The sequence below is a fragment of the Halichondria panicea genome, chromosome 2, assembly GCF_963675165.1.
Source record: "Halichondria panicea chromosome 2, odHalPani1.1, whole genome shotgun sequence".
NCBI lineage: Eukaryota > Metazoa > Porifera > Demospongiae > Suberitida > Halichondriidae > Halichondria > Halichondria panicea.
Genome location: NC_087378.1, coordinates 7,332,273 through 7,346,716, shown reverse-complemented (window position 1 = coordinate 7,346,716; position 14,444 = coordinate 7,332,273). Strand labels below are relative to the sequence as shown.

The 14,444-nt window shown below is 39.8% G+C and overlaps 4 protein-coding genes across 6 annotated transcripts in view; 1 reads left to right on the top strand and 3 right to left on the bottom strand.

Moving 5' to 3' along the window:
- Position 1: 1 nt before the first annotated feature.
- LOC135332061 (uncharacterized) lies at positions 2 to 4,308 on the bottom strand. 3 transcript variants are annotated; one of them, XM_064527375.1, is made up of 8 exons: positions 4,168 to 4,308; positions 3,551 to 3,609; positions 2,566 to 2,698; positions 2,028 to 2,276; positions 1,342 to 1,731; positions 849 to 1,136; positions 629 to 714; positions 2 to 417 (listed from the first exon to the last, which is right to left on the bottom strand). In XM_064527375.1, exons 2-8 carry the CDS (start codon positions 3,584 to 3,586, stop codon positions 118 to 120), a joined length of 1,482 nt encoding a protein of 493 aa, XP_064383445.1. In that variant the 5' UTR covers positions 3,587 to 3,609; positions 4,168 to 4,308; the 3' UTR covers positions 2 to 117. The 3 variants fall into 3 exon arrangements, with proteins under 3 accessions (XP_064383445.1, XP_064383446.1, XP_064383447.1); XM_064527376.1 differs by lacking the exons at positions 3,551 to 3,609; positions 4,168 to 4,308 and adding an exon at positions 3,050 to 3,538; XM_064527377.1 differs by lacking the exons at positions 3,551 to 3,609; positions 4,168 to 4,308 and adding an exon at positions 3,101 to 3,538.
- A 56-nt stretch (positions 4,309 to 4,364) lies between these two features.
- Positions 4,365 to 7,623, bottom strand: LOC135332070 (ethanolamine kinase 1-like). The gene is made up of 6 exons (XM_064527388.1): positions 6,902 to 7,623; positions 6,144 to 6,286; positions 5,433 to 5,600; positions 5,160 to 5,221; positions 4,855 to 4,928; positions 4,365 to 4,575 (listed from the first exon to the last, which is right to left on the bottom strand). Exons 1-6 carry the CDS (start codon positions 7,531 to 7,533, stop codon positions 4,515 to 4,517), a joined length of 1,140 nt encoding a protein of 379 aa, XP_064383458.1. The 5' UTR covers positions 7,534 to 7,623; the 3' UTR covers positions 4,365 to 4,514.
- Positions 7,624 to 7,920: 297 nt separating this feature from the next.
- LOC135332054 (uncharacterized) lies at positions 7,921 to 11,924 on the bottom strand. The gene is made up of 13 exons (XM_064527369.1): positions 11,729 to 11,924; positions 11,418 to 11,624; positions 11,044 to 11,268; positions 10,729 to 10,878; positions 10,376 to 10,576; positions 10,038 to 10,181; positions 9,640 to 9,852; positions 9,299 to 9,418; positions 8,934 to 9,065; positions 8,623 to 8,745; positions 8,409 to 8,534; positions 8,186 to 8,317; positions 7,921 to 8,128 (listed from the first exon to the last, which is right to left on the bottom strand). Exons 1-13 carry the CDS (start codon positions 11,787 to 11,789, stop codon positions 8,097 to 8,099), a joined length of 1,866 nt encoding a protein of 621 aa, XP_064383439.1. The 5' UTR covers positions 11,790 to 11,924; the 3' UTR covers positions 7,921 to 8,096.
- Positions 11,925 to 13,223: 1,299 nt separating this feature from the next.
- Positions 13,224 to 14,444, top strand: part of LOC135332084 (E3 ubiquitin-protein ligase rnf168-like) — a 2,403-nt gene continuing 1,182 nt past the window's right edge. Inside the window, exons 1-4 of the mRNA XM_064527409.1 lie at positions 13,224 to 13,619; positions 13,946 to 14,013; positions 14,062 to 14,136; positions 14,266 to 14,424. Of these exons, the coding sequence (XP_064383479.1) occupies positions 13,289 to 13,619; positions 13,946 to 14,013; positions 14,062 to 14,136; positions 14,266 to 14,424 (633 nt within the window). The 5' untranslated portion in view covers positions 13,224 to 13,288. The remainder of the gene's footprint in view (positions 13,620 to 13,945; positions 14,014 to 14,061; positions 14,137 to 14,265; positions 14,425 to 14,444) is intronic.

Below are 14,444 nucleotides of genomic sequence, written 5' to 3'. Positions count from 1 at the left end.
CTTGGTTGATCAAATGATTCATCAATGATAATTAATTTTGTGTTACAAAAAAATGAATTCAAGAAGTCAGGAATATCATGAAGTTGGCCTAAAATTCACTAAAATTAATAATCAAAACTAGCAAGTTATTAGTCTGCTTCCACTGCATGTAGTGTTTACTTGCAGATCAAAAATGCCCAGGGCAATGCTTGGTACACCATCTCTGACAGTAGTCCACGCATCAATCCCAGAAAGAAGTACTTCCTCTCTCCCTATGCTCTGCACAGAGCTTCTGTAGATGAGCCAGTCACCATTACAACTGAGCCGGCCAGTTGCAAAGTCCTCGGCAGTTACTTCACAGTTGCAATGTTGTGAGACTGAGATTGCGATGCCCCTTCTGATGGTTGCCTCCATGGCAGCAGACTTGTCTGCATCATACTGTAAGAAAAACTGCAATGAATACTTTCTTCTGAAAATATATATAGACACCTCTCTACAAAGACCGTACTTCTGAATAAAAGGACAGCCTTTCTAATGGAAAAAGAACTTTTTTACTGCCCTATTTTCAGTTATTTCAACTCAATGTGGACGCTCCATGCAATGCCATGCATCTACAGAGAATGATCTGCACAAAGTCATGTAAACTTACCCATATTGAGCATTCCACTGATGATACAGGGCCGATAGTTATCTGAAATATACTGGAGGTTTCATTTTCTCCGCCAGTGACACCACCTGAAACAGAGTATATGCACGAGTCACAACCACAGACACAAATTGTTTGCTATCCATAATTTATACTGCACATTCCTTAATTAATATGCAAAATAGACAGTTAGCAATCAGTTTCGAAGTAATTTTCAACTCACTCTTGACTGTCAGAATAGATATGACAGTTTTGTTGACCCCAGGGCTTCTGGATAAGCTCACAGTAACAACACACGAATAGTTACCATCAAAGAGTGTCTCAAACTCGGCAGTTAAGGAGATTTCATTCGAGTTGACTCCTGTGATCAGTTGCACATTGCCATCCGAAGAGAGGCCTTCTCCTTTTGAGTTCTGCCAGTTCAAACTCAATAATTTGAAATCCATATTATTGAGTGGTACTCGGCAGTGAAGAGAATTTTCCACTCTCCACACATTCACCTCAATTGGTTCTGCAATTGCAACCATTATAACACAGCCCATAAAAATAGTGTAAAAGGGTCAAAAAAGTGTAGGGAAATTTTTCTACAACCCACTATTGTAGTAACACATGTCTACACATTATGGAGTGTCTTGTGACTATTTACGTTACATGTCTTAAAAAAGCAAGACCGGAAAAACGTATTATGTATTCTGAATGGAAGGGAAAGCACTTACCATACACTTGAATGATGAACTCCTTCCTAATATACAATCTGCTGCTAACCCCAGGACGAAGTAATTCTACACGAGCTTGATATCGTCCACCATCTTTAATCGTAAGGTTCTTGAGGCTCAAAGAGAGATCGTACTTGTAAGTTCCACTTGTAGCACTAACTTTTGACGTTGAAGGACAAGGGACGCCATTTCCGGTACCTTCATCACCACAAAAATACACCAACGGTGCCAAGACGCCATTGACCACTCTGAACAGATGTAGCACAGTGACTGTTTGGTTACAGTTGCTAGGCCCAGCTCCAGTGTACATGACTCTAGTGTCCAGTGCTGCGTCCTCTCCACGACACACATCAATTGTGGTAGTATTAGCAGAGAAAAACTGTGCAGCACCTGCAAATTACAACGAGCGAGTTTATTGCATTAATTATACTTTCACTGCATAACATAATTTATGCATTACGCTTTTCTTGTATACTTGGGAGTATAGCCCACCATACCAATAAGATCGTAGGTTCTTTCGATTGTGAATTGCGAAAACTCTCAATCGAAAGACACGCAAAGAGTGACCATGCGCATGCAATTTCCCATGCATTGCATGCAATTCGCATAGTTAGAAAAGCAACAGGCTTTGTACAGTGCCAATCGCATTCAAAACCCAATAATTATAATTATATATAGTTACTCACCTAAAACGTAGATGTAAACAATATCAAATTTGCTTCTTACACCATCCCGTTCATATGAGCAACTGTACACTCCTTCATCACTCGAGGAGATGTTCTTGATCTCCAGTCTAGATCTTGTGTTATACAACGATCGATACTTCAAATTATCCACAGAGATCTCTTGTCCATCACGCTGCCACTTGATTGTGTTGGAACTCCCTCCAAAAAAGCGACAAATTAGTGTAGTTGAGGCTGTCCCTGAGAGCAAGACTGAAAAGAGAAGATGAGCACATAAAATTTTACACGAAGACTAATAATTTGTGCTCATGCATAATTATATAAAGCATATACGAACTCACTGAATGAGAATGCATAGAATGGACCATTATAAATACAGCCACTGCAACTAAGGAGGGGAATATAATTTATCTGTTCTAGTGAACTTTTTTGCAGATACAATTGTTTCGGTGAGATAGGTATTGTAATAAAGGTAATCCATGCACTCACTACATGCAAGTCTCAGAGTAGATATATAAAATACTCTAATAAAGTGGCTTACGAGTATTCTCCACTTGGCTGAATGGAGATGGAGCACCTAGAGATAGAGCAAAGAATAGCTGCAGAGAGAGTACTGAAAGACAGGATATCTTCATCATCATCATCGTCGTGATTTTCTTTATCTTCCTCAACAACTAAAAATGAACTGAATCAACCATTGACTGATACATCTCAATTTATACAGTAAAACATAATGATGTCATCGATCATGCACTTCCTTCCTATTATTGCGCTCCGGCTCCTGATAGGCGGTATTTGAATGCCAGCTTAGATAAATATTATATTACGAAACTAACTCTCCCGCTCTGGTTTGCACAATAACCAGTATCGCAATTACTTGTTTGACCACAGTCATGTACTATCCCGAAACAGGAGAAGTAATTAATAGCTACAGCTTCCATACTTCCACATTATGTTGTGTATACAGTAGACAATAAATGCAACAGGGAAGATTTTATCATTTTTATTTCATCATTTTTATATGCCTTTGTAACAGCAGTTTGCCATGCCAGGGTGCATAGTTAGTTTGCTCATACTTTGTTGGGTTGACAGTCTTGGCTTCTTAATCCAAAGACAGCTTGAGCAGCAAATTATTCATTTGATATATTTGATACTTGACTGTCTTCAGTTGACTGTTTCAGACAGTCAAGTAGACCTCAAGTAGACTCTGACCAGTCCAGTGCTAGCTGTTTGTTTATCCATCTTGCATGCATAGCTTTGCAATAAGTTAGTAGGTAAGGGTCAACAATTTGAAAGCAAAAATCAATCATATCTTCAGGGAATTGGCTATAATAGAGTAAGAGATTGTCACAATGCTAGGAACTTGTCTTTGTTCTTGTACTTAGTTCTTGTACTTAATCAGAATATGCTTTATTTCTGCCACCTACCCAGAATGCGTAGAATGAACCTCCTACGAGGGTATAATATTATCTAGCTGTTCTAGGTATGTTATACTTTAAAGGTATTCAGTCAGAGTATCGTCTTACGCGTATGTCCAGGCAGGAGATCATCATCATCATCATCGTTAGTCATTATTCTTATCTTCCTGCACAAGTAAATCTCATGAAGGCACAATTCAAAGCAGAACTGCATTACATGTGCTTCTTGTTGTTGAATCCAATTTTACTCAACCATTGACTGATGCTTTTATGCCGGTATTTATACAGTAAGCAGAATGATTAAGCAGAATGATCTCATCAATGAATCATTTCCCACATTAAACACATTGGTGCCAGAGGAGATACGATAACATTACGTGATGGACTATGGAATTTCAATTAACGTGGACTTACTATGCTGACATTGCAGCACTAATTGAAACTCTATACGTGATGTCGTACCTCCTGCCTATAATTATAACAATACACGGTTATACATGTATTTAAAAGCCATTTTGGATCAATTATTCTAATTATTACAAAGCTAGGTGACTCTACCGCTCTGGTTGACACACAAACCACCGGTATAGGCATAATGACTTATTTGACCAAAATTTCGTGTGCTTCCACATACCACACGTACGCACATATCATATCACACATGCAGACAGTACGTACGTAGACACTAAATTAATGTCACAGGGATTTCACCATTAATTGTATACCTTTAATTTGTTTGCTAAGCCAGCTAGGGGTGCTAGTTAGTTTGCTCATGGTTTGCTGGGTCGACAGTCTTGACTTCTTAATCCATATTGGAGGAGCTTGACCTCTATCATCCTTGATCCTCAATGATCCTCTATGCAGCAATTAGCACTGATTCATTACTTTACCGACCAACACCATTTTGGTTTGTCCTCAAAGGTCAGCAATAAATTTTTATTTTGAAAGCAAAAATCATCCACATACATAATGCACTCCTGATCCCACTCACAACACTCACAAGAAACATTTAAAGCCAAATAAATAAAAGGGAATTGGGGGAATTGGGTCAGCTATAATAATAAGACATTGTTCACAATGCTAGGAACTTGTCTTTGTTCTTCTTGTACTCACTGTATCGAATACCTGCATACCTGAGGGGAGGAGTCAAAGCAATATCCATTTTTTTATAACATTTTATTTCTACATCTTAAAGCAACACTTAAATAATTGCATTGCAGTCAGTTGGGAAATGAACTCTACACTAAAAGGAGGTAACCATAATAATTATTTTGTTGATTCAACACAGGATTAACAAAGTGCCAGGCAACATGCAGTTTCACAATCCTATGAGATGATGTTGATACTATAGTAACCCTAAAGGTTCAGTACTGGCTGCTCTATTGCTACATATCTCGATCACACTTGCTTACCCAATATAGTCGAAGTCAATGCTTGAGTTCTGAGCTTGAAAGACTCCCCACACGGTCCAAAATAGATGGTTACTCTGGACAACAGTGTTAGAAAAGTTATAATTATGAAGAGTGTTATATGTAGGAATGTGCCCCACCCTGGTTGGTGGTGGTGGCTGGTACCAACCACCTCCAGACACTTATAGGCCTGTTTACTATAATAGTTCAATAGAGATTGAGGGTTGAAACAGGCACCACTTCGAAATGCTGGGCATATCACTGTTAACACATAGTTCACACCAACCATGGATACTCACTCCACTTACCAGGGTGAATTTATTCACTTCTCTGTAAATGTCATGTACCTCGCTCACACTCACTGGACCTCCTACACAGGAGATTACAAAACACAAAACAACAATTAATGAATGTTGCAAGCTGCGCTGTGCTAATGCCGAGAGTTTTATAGAAAAGGTAAATAGTTTGTGGCGATACAATGCATGTAGACCCTCATGTACTCTGACCTCGTGTGTACTCTGACTCCTACGCAACTGCCTATAGACTAAAGTTGTGGGCACGCCCATCTTGTTTACTCTTACTTGTAGACTCCTCAAGGTAAGCAGTTATCCAGAGCTTCTGTACGTCCTCGGTGGGATAGAGGGAGAAGTCGATATCATGCACACCAGCAAATTCACAGAAATGATTGGCTATCTCAAAAGCAAGGTAGTTAGGTCCTGCGTACTCAAAGTCAATCAGTCCCACTTCATCTGTGAGAAATAATAATAGATTTCTGATGTCAAAAGCTAGAATGCAATTACATCACTCTATATTATAGCGTGTAAATTTGGCGGTTTGGTGAATCAAGGCGAGTGTCGCCAAAATTAAAAATCGCCAATGTTTTAGCTTGATACTCAGTCCTCCCAGTATCATTAATGCCAGACAGCATGAATTGATCGTCAAGTAAAAATCGCCAATTAATTGTTCAATTCCCTCATTCGCCAAATTTACCTGCTATACGGTAGGTTAATTTGAGTTACATTACTAGCTGCTCAAATTACACTCCTAGCTGAGCACTTAAATCCATTTCTACGTTATACAGGCACACTGGTCGGTGGTGGTTGGTACTAATCAACAGACAAAAGTAAACTACCTCTTTAGGCCTAGGCTACAACTCTGTGTGCTTGAATTGAGAATGAGGATTGAATATAGACGCAATTAAGGCTTATGCAATTTAAAGAGATTGACCCAAACTGTCAAAAAGCAAAGTGGTGGTTTGTTAAGATGCATGTACACTCAAGAAATGCCTGTACCTTTATCCTCGTTGTAGATGATGTTCCCCGCGGTGAGGTCGTTGTGACAGAAGACGACCGGTGATCGGGCAAACGTTAACTCTTTCTTCATCTCATCCATCTCATGCTGTAGCTCATCAATGGAGCCAACACTCTCAACAAGCCTGCAATGAAAAACACACAATTAAGAATCATTTTTTACAATTTATCTCATTACACTAATTTAAATTCAATAGCCTCTAAAAAAAAACGCTAGGCGACCTAGTGTTATTTTAGAGACAACTCGGCCTGGGGACGAGGTTAGTTCTCCAACTGCTAAAGTTCGAACTTTGATATCATAATTTATGTGATTTGTGATCAGGTCTGCACTATTAACACATGTCTCCAATTATTACTTTGAACAAACTAGGTCATTAACACATGTATCAAACTCAAATACTACATACACAATCTCCCCATGAGCAGTCACTCAACACCTCATCATCACCCACAGTACGCACACCTACACAGGGTGGGTCATTTTGCCTCCAAATGGAAGGAAATTGCAAAGCATGTCTGAGCAAAAAGTCAGAGAAATACACTGTCAGAATTATATTGCACGATGCCAGCCAGCCCTGAGTGAAGAACCACAGTGTTAGAAGTGTGACCAAGTCAACACCAGTCTTTTTTTATCTAACTCTTGTAAAATTCGTATAATTATAGTGAGGCTTTTACCGCTAATTCTGTCAATATTGTGCACTGTGTGCTCATGAATGCAAATACCGGTACTATCATTATACCTTCTTTGCTTGTCTGCCTCGTCAAAGTGAGTTGGAACAAGCTTCAGCCATTGTGCAGACTTGTACCACACGTGCGGTTCTCGGCCACGAAATGAGGTGGGCATCTCGAGCGAATGCATCTTCACTAACGCTCTGACAATCTTTTTCATCATCACCGGATTTGTAAGCTCTTCAGCGACGATAGATCTTCCTGTCATAAAGCCGTAACACATACCGTTATTGAGTTGGGCGTACATTGGGGGAGAGAGGTGGTGGTGATGAAGACATAGCAGTGATACAATTTCGTCTTTTCGACATATTAGATTCTCAGTCCCATTTCCGTTGATTCTAATTAGAACCGTGTCTGCGTCCATTCCCTTTTCTTTGTCGTAAATGGCGAATAAAGCATTCGTGGTACCAGCATCAAAGCTCTTGCTAGTTAGAACTCTTCCTTCCCACTCTGGCCTCACAGAGCAAAGTAAATACTTCTTGAAATCTTCCAAATGATTTTCTGGACTAATTTCAATGGACATGCTCTTCCATGTCACCCCATCTACACACACTGCCTCAGTTTTTGTCAGCACTTGTGAGAATGACTTTGATCTAGATTTTGTTATTCCTCTGTAGAGCTTGGCGAGTACAGCAGCAGCCATCTCTAATAAAAACGTCTCTACAGCTCTGAGGACGTTTTCTCGAAGCCACAGTACAGGTACAGCTCAAATTACTAACGTGATGAGCGTGTTTAGTAAGCCCCGCCCACTTATGTCATACAACAACGCAAGCGGCATGGAAATCGAGGCCTTTATTACTGTATAGCGAGTTATTTTCGAGGCACTAAATTTTTCCCTCCAGAGGAGGGAAGTTAGGCACCAATTTTTGATTGAACGATTGATCTTTTCTTTCTTTATTACTGCATGCTGCAAAAAATTTCCGCGAATTATAAATCCAAAAACCTTTCTAAAGGCATTTCCGCGAAAATTTATACCCTCGAAATATACCCGCTATACAGTATACTGTAGGGGTGTGGTCATTGACCAGAATTTAGCCTTTATATTGATTTTCGGATTTTGTATATGCAAGCAAAAATATTGTATAAACAAACAACAGCATAAATTGAAGAGAGCAATGACAAATTTACTACTCTTGTTTTGTAAGAAACAGTTAACGTAAGTATTTGTTGAGTTATTAGTTGTTGAGTTATTCATTATTGAGTAATTTATCCATGACCAGGACGAGGCTTGGAGCTTTCTGTAAAAATATAAGAAGGATTAACTTTCACACATAGTGATCTATAAACACACGTACCTCTGTTGCAATTTCCCCTTGTCCCATCTCCGGTGTATTCAGGGCTACAGGTGCAAGTGAAACTGCCTACTGTATTCGTACACTGAGCATGTCGGTCACAATTGTGATGCAATGACGCACACTCATCGTAGTCTGTATAGGGATAATAAGCGATAAGTGATCAGCAGGAAATTTTATTTAGCTCCAACAAAGTGTTAAAGTGCCTTTAAGTAGTGATAATTACCTCTACATGAGTGCCTGCCAGTCGACTTGTAGCCTGGTTTGCACTTGCAAAAGTATGATCCTTGTGTGTTGATACAAGACGCCTCAGGGGGGCAGCTGTGTGTATCACTGGTGCACTCATTGATCTCTATGGGAACAAAACTACACATGATTAACTATTTCAGTTTGGTTCCCATGGGAAATTTTTTTGTATCAACAATGTCAAATTATCTCACCAGTGCAAGCTTTCCCGTTGCCAGAGTAACCTGACCTGCACACACACTTGTTCCCCTGTGGTTTTCCCATACAGCTCGCTTGTCTATCACAGTCACTGTCTTGAAGACATTCATGGCGAGGTGCTGTACGCATAAAATCAAAAGTATTTGTCACCTCTTTCGGAACGAAGTGTCATAATTATTATCTATGATTAAGCAACAGCATATTCAAAAGCACAATGAATCATTATGCATGCACGTACATTAGCTAGTTGATTCATTGAAGCGAATAGTGCACAGGTGAATGTAAATGTAAAGAGTAGTAGTCTTACTGTTTTGGATGCAGATAATTCCATTGCCACTGTAGCCCTGGGGGCAAGAGCAACGAAAGCCTCCCTTAAAGTTGGTACAAATGGCATCGTCATGGCAGTAATGAGTACTGCTGTCCAAACACTCGTCAATGTCTGAAAATCAATAATACACGGTCATGTGTGCATGATTTAATCTGTACACAGACAAAGTGATTGCAAAGGATTACAAGTATGCACCTATACGAATGCTGGTAACACTAGACCATTGAAAAACCTCATAATAAATACAGAATCATGGTTATTGCATTGAAGCTACAAGCAACTGCTTTGTTTTCTTACCACATCTAATGCAAGGGTAATTAATCTAATAAGGACACCATTCTTACCATTGCACTCAACACCATTGCCAGAATAACCATTCTTGCAAATACATTTAAAGCTCTGGTAAGTGTCTACGCAGCGAGCCTTCTCATGACAGTTGTGCAATCCCAGTCGACACTCATTCACTGCAGGTGGTGACATACATGTCTCAGTGTTGTACACACAGTACACAATGATACCAGACAACTGGGCACCAACCATGATTTAATTAACCTAAAAAAAACACATAGCCAAAATATGTCCATTGCACTACCACTACCGGTGAATTATAAATTATCATTCTTTGGCTTATTGATAAGCTCCCTCAGGGCACAAAACGATTTACAAGATAGTTACATTTGTATACCTATTTCGTCATCCACTATTCTGACTTGCACCTGTCCTGGTTGGAACCGTACATTTGGTGGGGTTGAAACCCCAGGTGTCAGTATCACCGTGAACTCCTCGTTCTGCTCAACATCTTCATTGTTTAGGATGGGGATCTGATAGCAGATTCTTGTCTTTTCATCGTAGGAGGGAAGGCTAACAAACTCTTTGATATGAGCGTAGTCGACACCATCTGCACGATTGAATACAAGCAATTAATTAATGCATTCAAGCACACAGCACTTAGTCTTATACTGAATAGACAGAGGAAGGGATAATTATTATAATCATGATACAAAAATGCTTGCACGGACAATTTCCAATACGCATATGCAGCTGTTCTTACTATTACGAGGCATATACACACACTGGGTATACCTTCTGCAGTATCGTCACTGGTTGAGAGAGTAGCTATGACAGTCAAGTCAATGTTTGCTGGAGAAGAGATGGCAACGCACACTTCAACCTCTTTGTCTTCTTCACTCACAGTGTACAACGCTTGTTCAAAGCCAACTGTCATAACTGCATGCAAAAAACAAAGACGCAAAAAATAAATTATTTTCCTTGATTGAGCATGACACTATATGGACTGGGTCAGTTTACAATTGCTACATATATTTTAAGGTGAAAACAGTAGGCGCACAGTAGCAAGAAGATTTGTGAAAATAAAGCTGCATGCATGCTCACTTACTGCTGCAAGATTTGCAGTTACTCACCATCATTGTCTACAATATTCACAGTGGTTGTTGTTAGACTGAAGGAAATGTTTGATTGATCATCCTCGGTCACTAGCAGTAGCTGGAAACTCTCCGTCTCCTCTGGCAACTGGTCATCCAACAGCTGTAAACTGAACGCCATTCTCTCTTCGTCTGGAGGGAAGTTGACTTCTGTTCTAGCAAGAACGTTGTAGTCCTCTCCTATGAAATTAGATATATTAGTGTTAAGTTCACAAACGTTTATGGCAACAACTTTTGTCTGATACAGAAGTGGTTTTGAACACATTTTCTGTCATTATAATTATTACATAAATAATACTTGGGTGTGGGTATTGAACACTGTAGAAACATACCTCTAACTGCAGAACCTTGCGAATTTTCCACCAGGAATCGCAGAGTCTGTTCGGATTCCATCCCATTTTTGGTGATGTAGATTAAATCGTTGACAACGCGATTCTCCTCTAGTACTTCATACTGTGGCTGCTCAAAACCCAATCGAAGAGCTAAGAGAGAGGGTTTATGATTCATTCTGTAGGTGTTCCATTATAATAATGTTATAGCTAGCTCAATTCTCTGTTGGAATTGTTGTGGTACTGCAAACACATGTAGCTTGAGTGCAAGCTTATACTTGAGAACTGACAGCAGTAGCTACCAGAAACATTACTTACGATCTTCGTCAACAAGGATCACAAGAGTGAGGCCCCCTCTAAGAATTGCAACATTTTGGTCTGTTTTCTCGACCTCAATGAGCAACAGAAATCCTTCATCAGCCTCGTTTATGGAGTCATCGTTGAATAAGATCTCAATACTTCCTGTTTCTGTCTCTGAGCTGGGGTCAAAGACATATTTGATAGGTCCATTGCGAATGAAGTCTTGTTTTCCATTTACGTCATCTGTAGAAGAAAAATAACTATAACAACTTAAAAAGATCCTCTGATAGACTAGCAAAATGCAAAATGATATCACAGTAGCTAATAGGTGCATGATAGCTTGCATTAATAGTATAGCACTGTAGTTTTGTGCATGGGTCCTTGTAACTTACACTCAGCTGGGTCTGGCAAGTCCACACTGTCAAACTGTGGTGGTAGAAGGCCTTTGCGTAGAACATAGTACTCATTGAAGGTGAGTGGAGTCACGAGCACCACCACCTCCTCTTCATTTTCTCCATTCTTAGTGAGCTCTACATTCAGAATACGACTGTCCTCTTGCACACGATGCACGAGAGTTGGAAACTCCACATTTGGTTGGGCTGCAGAGAGAATAGGAAAATGTTAACACACTAAAAATGCTGCACTTAGCTATAGCTGTAAATACTCCTATTAATGCTGTAGTTGCATATATACAAAACAATACCTGTACTGCACTGAATAAAGTGCATTAGACACAACACTGCTGAAAACTTTAGAAGAGACATCTCCAAACTGGTATATATTCTGTTTGAGCTACAATGCAACAACCTCTACTATTAAATGCATGTAAGAAAGCTGTGCACTTCCTTATATTGTTACAGTTACTGTGTCATAGTGCCATGCCTCATTGCAGCTTAGGAATTCACAGTGCCCCCACATCCCCATGGAAGTTAATTTATAAGGTGGTAGCTAGGGAAGTTACTATGGGGACCGGGGAATGTTTACCACTACCAAGGGCGTATACTTTGGCAAGCTTGTATGTGGTCAAGGTGTGTCATACCTCAATTAGTGTAAGACCCCACCAAGACATAGAGGCTAGCTGTGTAAGTGATTGAGTCACATCCTTTCCCACAGCCCTCACTTAATTAACTACCACCCACAAAACGCTATTTTAAACCTTTTAAACAAAAAAGAAAAAGAAAAACAGTGGTACATGTACAGCGTCAGCAGGTTACAATTATTTGCTAATAGATAAACATGTGTGAAACGTCATAGACTATGACCTATCCTAAATGGTACTAAACCTAATTCTATTATCTCACCCTACCCATCCTTTGATAAAGAAATGATAAAAGCTATCATATGGAACCTTAAATTGTTACTAAGGACCAATTGGAATCGTTACTGATACGCGACGCTAATCCAATTGTGGGCACTTCAAGCGCTTTCAAGGTTGAAATACCTTCTGGTGTAGCAGCCCCATCAAGTATACCTGGTCTGTCCTAAAGGACAGAAACACTAGCTGTCACATGCAGATAAGGTATTAAAATTCCTTTACCTCTCCTAAAATTATGTTCACTGCATCATGATCGTGTCATCTTGTGGTGCAGGTGCCTTTTTAATACAGCATTAGAAATTCCTGAGCCACAATGTATAGGTCAATAGTTCAGGAAACCTTACTACTGAGCCTACCTACCACTCACTGCACTTGCACTGCTGAATGGTGTGTGCACCTCTCTCTCTAGCTCTCATACTGCTCCACACTGAAGATCAATCCAGAGCCAAGTAGAAGCTACACTTTTATTACTGTTGGTAAGATTAAAGATGCCCACACACTTTTCTTACCTGGCTACGGTAGTCAGGTTTCGTACTGTGGCCCAAAGAAGTCGTTTTGTTATTCCAATATTTCACTTCCTTCAGATCCTTGACTAATGGCTGAGTTGCCTCCACCACCAACACACCAGACTCACAAAGAGAAGATACAGAATCAAACTGAGGAAGAGAAAGATGTTTACGAGACTGCAATAGAAAATTCTGGATGTTCAAAGTTTCACTTTGCATTGCAAGACTGTTATTTTGAGCACAATGATTGGAGAAAATGTAGAAAAGAAATGGAGGACTTTAAATTATGTGTCAGTAGACAGAAATCTTCAGTTTAGTATTGAATATAAATGTGTGTACATGTACAATCATGTCATTGTGCTCTCCAATATAAGCCGCATTTCTTTATTTCTGGTCGCCCTCTATCTAGCTCTACTTATCAAGCGCATGCGCTTCCAAAGACATGTGGCCCACGTGGCTTTGGAAGTGTTTTGGTGGGAATTTCAGAAACAGATTCAAGATGGATTTGACTGTACTTAGCACATGCCCTGTCTGCTATGAGATCATAAGAGAGCCTGTGATGTTCCCCTGCAAACACGAGATATGTCTTACCTGCTTCAAAAAAAGCCTGGAGACAGCCAACCACTGGTGTCCCATCTGTCGAAAGAGGATAAGCTCCTGGGCCAGAAGAAACGTCAATAATCCTGTGAGCTCTGAGAGGAAAAGAAAAATTGAGGAAGTTTTGGCGAAATGTGACATTAATACACTCATGAAGTCCACGGAATCCACAAACGGTAGGCAACCTCTTAGCCGGCTGCATATACCGTATAGCAGGTTATTTTCGTATGGTGGACATTTTTGTATTGAAGAGCATCGTACTAAAATTAAAACTACGAAATTATTCTACTCCAATAGATTCTACGTCACTATCCTGAGCTGTACGAAAATTAGGGTCGTTCGAACAAGCATTTGCACCAATGAAAATTACTCGCTATACGGTAGATCATTCTGTATTGACCAGTTGTGCTAATGACCGTGTACCGAATTTGACTAGAGTATGATCAGCCACTATGCTCATGAATGTGATGTTGAATTCCCCCTCTCTAATAATTTTATGTAGATGAAAGATGTTGGAAGTTAAGTGAACCAGGTGAAGTACGAAAAGACTATCTTTGTGAGTTGGATAAGGTGAGGAACATTTGCCACTTTGCTGTAACTGTATTCCCTCCTCCTCAGATGCAAGAAGAGCGTTCAATGGAGGAAAGTGTCGGTGAAGAAGAAGCAAGGAGACTAGACATTGAGAATCAAGTGGTATATCCTCTATTATTAATGTATACTGTTTTTTTTTTACCTAGATCTTATGTGTTTGCTAAATTAACGGGGACCTCAAGGTTTCATTCTCTGTACATTTTGATCTAATTTACATCCTCTCCCTATCAGTTTGCTGCTGAGCGTGCGGAGGAAGAAAAGATAGGAGAAGCTGTGGCTAGATCCGTGGAACAAGAGGAGGCTAAGAAGAGACTGGACAGTGACAATCAAGATGAGTATGATATGCAAATGGCAGAGGTGTTGTCTCAAGAATTCATCCTAAAGCAGATCGTAAGTTAATTATTACCTTA